Source organism: Accipiter gentilis, chromosome 26 (genome assembly GCF_929443795.1).
Source record: "Accipiter gentilis chromosome 26, bAccGen1.1, whole genome shotgun sequence".
NCBI classification, from domain to species: domain Eukaryota; kingdom Metazoa; phylum Chordata; class Aves; order Accipitriformes; family Accipitridae; genus Astur; species Astur gentilis.
The window spans coordinates 11,853,820-11,861,943 of NC_064905.1; the positions used below are offsets into that span (position 1 = coordinate 11,853,820).

General features: G+C 47.7%; 1 protein-coding gene across 1 annotated transcript; it reads right to left on the reverse strand.

The window, feature by feature from the left end:
• Positions 1 to 279: 279 nt before the first annotated feature.
• Positions 280 to 6,184, reverse strand: BOD1 (biorientation of chromosomes in cell division 1). The gene is made up of 4 exons (XM_049829265.1): positions 5,954 to 6,184; positions 4,413 to 4,537; positions 2,376 to 2,576; positions 280 to 1,154 (listed from the first exon to the last, which is right to left on the reverse strand). Exons 1-3 carry the CDS (start codon positions 6,182 to 6,184, stop codon positions 2,378 to 2,380), a joined length of 555 nt encoding a protein of 184 aa, XP_049685222.1. The 3' UTR covers positions 280 to 1,154; positions 2,376 to 2,377.
• Between the last annotated feature and the right edge of the window lie 1,940 nt (positions 6,185 to 8,124).

Genomic DNA, 8,124 nt, shown 5'->3' on the forward strand with positions numbered 1-8,124 from the left:
CTTACTCAGGATTTATAGCTCATAAATGATGTGACGTAAAGTCAGTTCAGTTCTTTGATAATTTGGATTTTTTGAGAGACCGTATATGGAGAGGAATACTAATATCAGTCTTATTTCATGATAACTTCTACTAACAACCCCATGTTGTCAGACCTGGATTCATCTATGAACTGTGTAAGGTCACACTTCCATTAGGGTTCCAGCAATCAGGAGTCCTGGATTTCTTTAAAGTAGTTTTTCCTTAAGAAAAAAAATTCCGAAAAAGCTAGGAGTCAGAGATGCTTTTTGATGTCTTTTATTGTAAAAGGTATGGACATTTGCTGGCAGAATACTTGATCACATTCTCTACTTGACTGTCATCCAGAGGACACTGCATGCATTCAAGCTGAAAGCATAGGACAGTTTCCACTAGGCACCTGAGAAATTTCACAGGAAAGAAGTCTTTCAAGTTGAAAGAGACAAGTTTCAAACTGATCACCTACTTACTCTGGTGGCCTTTGCTTCCCAGAGTTACCTGGGAAATAAGAATTAAATCAGCTATGGTCATAGCCAACTGTAAACATTTTCCTGCGATGCAACAGAAATTATCTAGATAATTGATCCTGAAGTGTTCTTTCCAGTTTTAAACAGGAAATGTCTTTCCTAAATCAGGCAGTGCAATGAGTTACACCTGACTTGGCACCTACTACTCAATGCTGTGTTATGCAGCAGAGATGTATGATGCTTCTTCTCATCTGGCTTATATCAAAGAAAATCTGACAGCTCTTGGTCTCCCAGCTACTACCCCACCCCCCAAAACATCTTTCTTCCCACTCCCAAGCCTAGTATCATCTCAAACCACTTCCCTACTCCCTCCAGAAGAGCCAACTCCCTTTTTCTTCCCAAACCCTTGCCTGAAGGCATGACTAACAAGTATACATGCTGCTCTCTGTATTGCAGTTAATAGCAAAAATATCTTCATACTTTGGCTGTCCCTCCACATGCAGAACTCCAGGTGCATCTGAATTTCACCAATTTCAATGCCTCCCACAGGTCTGATAAAGGTTAATCATCTTTGGCAGACAGCAATCCTGCACCAAATGGAACAAGTAATCCATTGCCAATCTAACAGGACACGTATTTTGCAACTGCAGCTGCTTAGTATCAGGAACTCACTGCAAGAAAAAAAGAGAATTTAGAGGATGGCACCTTCACAAGGAAATGCATTTGAAGAGAGAATAGATTAGAATATATTAATTAACAGCTGCACTTAACTGCAGGTTATAATGGACTTTAAACTACTTGAACCAGACAAATGCAAAGATCTATCAAGGCATTAAGGCTGCAAGTCACAGATAACTAAATAACTCGGGATGATACTACAGGCACTTTAACTTCTACTATTAAGTTAAAAATGCTAGTTGCTCTAATAATTCCAAGCATAAGAACAGCTATTGCAAGTTACTTATTCCTTCTTAATAAATCAGCTGCAGATAAGGAAAATTTTTGCTTTCAGAAAGCCCTAGCAGATAGAACAATTCACAATTAACTTCCTTGCATGCAGTATGGTTTTAAGTTCCCCAGCAAAGCTGCAGATTGAAACTTTCCATCAAGATAGTGGTTTCTCAGTAATGTGCACACAGGCCTCAATATTCAAATCAACGTTAAGATACAGGGCCTTAGCAGAGATGGGTGCATAGTCATTTGTGTTAAGACAGAGTAGCAATTATAGCCCCCTGAGGCCCCTTGAGTTATTTTGATCACAAAAGCCAGAATGAACATGTTTGCAACAAAGACACCCTCAGTCCTTTCAGCTGGAAAGATATAGGTTGCTCTATTTAAACCAGTCAATTTGGAATGAACAGTTATTCACTCAGAGACGTTACCCTTACTCCAGCAGTGAATATTTCAGTCACTAACAATTCAACACCCCAGTGTATCTTCTAAGGAAGAGCTATCTAAAACTTTCAATACTAAAGCACAATAACTTGTCACCACTCTACTTTCAGCTGTATTTCAGTAAAGGATATATATTTTTAATCCATTTGATATTGTTCTGAAAGCTATCCAGCCAATTCCACGTCAATCACTGCTGGATATGCTTTACTGGAATAAAAGGCCTTTTGGCCTGATCCAAAACCAGCACTGGCAGAGTCCACAGTGTTCCTTGATAGCTGTTTTACATCATACCTATGTCTTCAGTCCTAATATATTTTTAGCAGACACTTAAGTGGAAGCAGCTCAGATGACTGTCTGACTTTGACAACACGCCGATGATCAAAGTGTCCTCCCTGTCAAGCCAGGGAAGAATACAATGCCTTCTCTATCTTGCATTATACAAACTACAGAGATGAGGTACATGAAAAACGTAAGTAGTAAGTGCAGAGACACAAGACCTTTAGGAGGCATCCTGAGATGGAGCAGGAGGATCCTTATTCTCAGGCTCTGGAGGAGGAGCTGGCACACTTTCCTCTTTCTTTTGTGCAGCCAAAAATTCATGAATCGCCCTCTCTATCTGGGGCCTGAAGATGTGGTTTAGTTTTGGATCCACCACCTGAGAAATAATTCTGTCCACTCCAGCTTCCAGCATTCCTGACCTTGAATAAAGACAAAGGAGTCATTCAGCTCCTCTGAAAAACTTCTCCCCAATCTCCTCCAGTAATTCTCCAGAGCCCTCCTGTCAACTGCAATTAGCATTAACATGGTGAGAACTGCAGCCCACTCAGTAGATCCTTAACAGGGAGCTGTTTCAATCACCTAATTCCCCCAACCCCCTCTCACTTCTCCCTACAGAATTAACAACTGACATCTGGTCTCCCAGGTACTTAAATGACATGTTGGACAAGAGCCACTTTAATAGGGCTCATGTGGAAATGAGGTCAACATGAAAGCAAACAAACACATTTTGGCACAAACAAGGGAAACAAGCTATTCTGAGGAGGAGGGCAGGTGAGAGCACAGTCTTTTTTTTGGCTGATGGAAGGGAGAAGAGGCCTGCCCCCTAATAACATTACTGTCACTCACTCCTTGTAACTGTTAGTCTAGACAGATGGGTATTAATTATAAAAACAAGCACATGTAGCACACAGCAAAGTTTCTGGAACTGAACACTAGTAATTGAAGTGACTTATTACTTCAGGGGCTGTGTCAGACTCTTGGATTGTGGGGCACAGGCTGTCTAGAAGGCTTAAGTCATGTCTGCAAGGGAGCAGGGGACAGGAAATGGAGACATTGCCTGGCACTCAGAAAAGGAGCCACAAGACTAACACGGCTGTGAATGCTGGTGAGCGAGTGGGTGCAGGGTCATGGCACATCATGTCACCTCCAGGTAACAGCACACACATATGTGCATGCAACAAAGGGCATACACATCTTGATACCCTCAGCACTCAGTCTTGCAACCACAGGAGTGACAGGGACTCTTCAAACTCCCTAATACTGTGTGTCTATTCTTTATACTAATGGCCTACTTAAAGGGAGTACTTTACATTCTTCTCATTACAGGCTCTCTGATACAATTTTCAATTGTCCGCTTCATTCTAGTGGTAGAGTAACGTGAAATAAGAGAAAGCATTAAGTGACAAACATGTCTCAAGGATTCCAAGACATGAAATTCTGTACTTCCAGTGGACACCCCCTTCTCTAATTACAGATTAAACAAACTAATGTTACATGCTAATGATTTACAGGTTCTATCAAGTGCTCTGAAATAGTTTCTTCTGTGCGTGAGATATGCTTACAAGGAAAGCTGTTAGAACAAATGCCATTATCAAGTTCCCTACTGCCCCTCTCCACAACTTTTACTATGACATTTTTATCCATGACTTTTAGTCAAACAAGCTAAGGCTCATACTTCAGACTGAAATGAGTTAGCAGCAAGAGATACTTGAGTTAGCAGCAAGAGATACTAAACCAAAACCTCTAAGCAGCATAGTTTAAGCCGGCTTTCCTGCTGTGCTGAAAATGTAATATCTTAAATAGTTGTACAAAAGCTACCCTCTGCTGCATGAAATCAGGCTAGCCCAGTTTGATTACTGCCTGCTAGTGGTTGGAGTCTACTTAAGCTTTGGCATCTTCAGGATTTTTTCTTGAAGTGATGTAGGCTCTTCTCTAAAAACAGAGATCAAGGTCATTCAGCTCAGCACATCAGGCACAGTTTTGGTTATTTGCAGCAATAACTTTGCTAGGTAGCAAATATGAGTACTTCACCATGCTGCTCAACTCCATGAAAATACAAATTTCAGGTAAAGCAGAAAGCATTTTAATCAGAGTTAAGACTGCATCCACTATTACAATGAAACTCAGGAAAGCACAGCAGAAAGTGTTGTGAAAAAATTAATTCTACAAATTCTTATTTGACTTGGGCGATAAGGTAGTTATATATTACTTATCAAATAGCATTACCACGATTTTATAGAATGTTGCTTACTTACTGAATCACACTCTGCCTCAGCCCATTGCGTAACTGGTTTTTGTTCATTGTTGGATTCCACTCCTGTTTGTCCAGATGGGTCGATACAAAGTTGTCTACTTTCTGCCTCAAATTTTGATACGCTGGCTAAAAAAAAATAATAATAAAAAAATAATCCAGCTAAATAGCTAAAAGATCTCAAAACAATCCCCTACCAGAGTTCTTCATAGTACATCTTTTGTCATGTACACTACTGTTTTGTTGTCTGTGTTCTCCATCCTTTCACTGTGTGGACAAAGGTAAGCTTGTTTTACCTGAGAACGCAACAGGTAATTGCAAAGAACAGCTGGTCGGAGTGCTATTATAATAATTTAAATAACTGGGTAGATTGGTTTTAAAATTGTTGTCTGCTCGTAATATTACTTAGTGAAATGCAAACTGCCTGTGCAGACAGGAGTTGTTTAAGCAGAGTTCTTGTTGTCTGGAAACCCTCTATCACAGAATTCCTAGGAAACTGGCTGAGTAATATTGTCACTAACAAAGAACTTTACAATTTGCTTTTGTGACAGTAACACAGAAGATAAGAATTATGTGGGTTTTATCAGTGGAAGCTTAATTTCAGTGAACAGGAATTGAACTAACAAACCCACATAGATACATAGGACCATCCAGATCCTGGTACCGTGCAAGGAAAGACAAGAGGGTGGCAACATTTGAATTTCATAATTTGATATGCAGATGGGATGATGAATGAAAGGGTTGGTAACAGACATGCAGTGTCTGCCCTGGGCAGCGTGTATCTACCCTGACAAAGCTGCTCTGGCCTATGGCTGCTCTGTGCAGATGACCTGACAGTTTCAGAAATGGTTTTGTGACAGTTGCTGGAGTGGCCCAGAACAACAATTGCAGGTCCCAGAACGGGACTCTTGCTGAAGGCGTAAAAGTTTGTGAAAATAAACCACCAGTGTTTAATTTTGACAGGGCAATTTTGAACAACCCAACTTCAATATTGTCAACAAATGCTCAGGAGCTCATGTGACTGAGGAAGAAATCCGTTTCAAACAACAGTCTGAGAACACCTACTCGAGAAAGAAAGGTTAAATGTTTTGGAAATGTGGGGATTATGCTCGAGAGCAGCAATGTCCTTACAGGAGACTGTTTTCCTAATAAGGCCAGGGCTAGAAAATGGAAGACCAAGCCTATTCTCTAGCCTGTTTCTCCTCCGGAGCGCTGCTACCGCTTCAAGCCAAGACCACCTCCAGGGCAGCCTGTCCGACAGATGCCAGTCGCAGCGGGGGCATGAAACCCCACCGACCGAGAGAGCGGCACTGCAGCTGCCGCACGCCATCCTGGGCGGCCTCCCCCAGCCCCGAAGGCGGGACACCGAGGGGAGAGAGGGAGGGGATGCGGGTGTCCCTTCGGCCAACGGTGGCCGGGGTCCAGGGACGGTGACGGCGGCTCCGGCCTGGGGAAGAGACACCGGCCGCGCCGCCCCCGCCTCGTCCCGCCGGCGAGCCCCGGGGGCTGCCCGGCAGCCGCGCCCGCCCGGTTCGGCGGCACTACCTTGGTGTCCACGTCGGCCAGGCAGTCCCGGCGGAAGCCGTCGAACAGGCCGCGGCTCTTGAGCTGCTCCACGATGATGGCGATAAGCTGCGCGTCGCCGGGCGGCAGCGAGGCCGGGTCGGTGGCGCCGGGCCCCGAGCCGGAGGCCGCGCCGCCCGCGCCCCCTCCGCCGCCCGCTCCGCCGCCTCCCCCGCCCGGGGCGGCCCCGCCGGCGCCGCCGCTCTCGGACATGGCCCACGGCCTGCGCCCGGGGCCCGCCAGCGGCTGCGCCCCGCTCGCCCGCGGCCCCCGGCACCGCGACCGTCGCCGGCGGCGCGCCGCGTTCTGCGTAACCGTGGCGCGCTGCATCACGGGGAGGGGAGTCCTCCACAGGACGGACCGTTATAGGCCGCGGGCCGCCGAGCGGCACGGGAGAACTACAACTCCCAGGGTGCGCCGCGACGGCGTCCCCACAAGGCAGCGAAGGGGCGGGCGCCTTGCTCTTGCGATGCATCTTGGGAACTGTAGTTCGCCTGGGGGACGGTGCCGGCCTCGCCCCACCGCCTGCACCAGCGGCCTGCGGGGAGGGGGCTGCCCCGGCGGGCACTTTGGTGGTGATGCCGCTGTAGGCCCACCAGGTCGGTCACAGGACGCTGCGCACGCAGAGCCGTGCTCCCTGAGTCCACCCGGCGCGGAGTCAAGCCTCCGCTCCGCGGGTGCTGTGTTTGGGGCAGAGGGCCCCGGGTTTACCTCAGCATCACGCAGGCCCCTCTGGATGTGCGGCTCGGCGGTCTGTGATCCCCGTCCCAGGGAGGCTCTCGGGCTCCCCAAAGGATTTCTGCCCAGTTCCGACTTTGGTGCGTTTTTCAGTGGTGTAGCGAGGACAGCACTCGTGAATTCAGAAAAAAATCAATTTGCGTGGGATCATCCTGGATTTCCACCGGGACCTGAGTGTCATTCGTTACACCACTGGCAAAGGAAGGGTAACGCCAAAGGCCTACCCTAATACCGGTCCCTGCAGAGTGGATGAGCAAGGGGGCCTCTGTTAAAGGTGTTTTCTCGGTTGTGCATGCTTAGACTGCCGGTGTCGTTTCTTGTTCATTGTTCTGATTACATCTGCTAGCTACAGGGTATAAATTCTATGCATTCGTTTTATTTCTGCCCTAGTCACGTTGTATAGAGGAATGGAACTCGTTAGGATATTCCCATCCAAATGCAGGAGGACAAGCTGTGGGTGAATGTAATACTCCAATCCTCCACAAAGATGCACTGTACAGGTGCATCCTCACCTTTCTTTGTGTGTACTACTTGAAGGAGCAAAAAGATGGCAATGTTTTGTGTGCAACGCATTGTCCTCCTCTACCTGATTAAAATTCAGCAGCTCTGAGAAGCGGCATAAGCTGTCCCTTTCCATCTGGCAGCTTTGAGGAGGGAAGAGGGGAAAATGGTAGTGTGTACAGAGCCTGAACTTTACACTGACAAAAACATCCTGTGCAACTGTCGTGTTCTGCAGAGACACGCGAGGGCTCTCCTGCCGGAGCGGAAAAGCTGTCCCTCCGGCTGGACGCCTTGTCACTGTCACCAGTCCGTGTTGGTTATCTCGAAGTCTGGTATAAACCGCTGCCACGACTCATCCAGGCACTCAGAAGTATCCGTGGAATCACATTCTTGCCTGACAGCTGCCAGCGGCCCTTTCTCCCCACCACTTGTGACCAGCTCACAACAGCATGGAGTTTGCTGGCATCGCGCTGGTGCAGGCGCTGTCCTTTCACGTGAAGATAACCCCGGGAAGGAATGCATGAATCTAACTGCCCTAACGCCCTGCCCCAGTGAGGTCCACGGGGATGTGTTACTTACTGTTCGTTCAAGCCCTGTGCTGATGCAGTACCTACAGCAGCATTGACAGGACTCGCCGGGGACTTCTCCAACCAGCACGCAAACATTGTTTTATGGGACAAAAGCGCGGCGTGATCCTGCACCTCCTTGTTCTGTATCTTTTAGGGGACACGGCCCTGACTCCTCCCGCGGGCAGGGGACCCCGGGGGGATTCAAGCAGGTGGCTGCGGGCAGGGGCCGGGACCGGCAGCCCGGGCCCAGTTTCTCCGGTGGGAAAGGAACGGAAGGGAAAAAGGGAAGGGAATCGGAGCGGCAGCCCCAGCAGAGGGCAGCCAGCGGCCTGCGGCAGCCGCAGC

Excerpts from the sequence above, each read along its gene's own strand:
- BOD1 (XM_049829265.1), bottom strand. The coding sequence starts at position 6,184 with ATGTCCGAGAGCGGCGGCGCCGGCGGGGCCGCCCCGGGCGGGGGAGGC. Across the intron at positions 4,538-5,953 it reads TGGCCGACGTGGACACCAAG|CCAGCGTATCAAAATTTGAG; the intron begins GTAGTGCCGCCG and ends ATTTTTTTTTAG. Across the intron at positions 2,577-4,412 it reads CTGAGGCAGAGTGTGATTCA|GTCAGGAATGCTGGAAGCTG; the intron begins GTAAGTAAGCAA and ends TCTTTATTCAAG.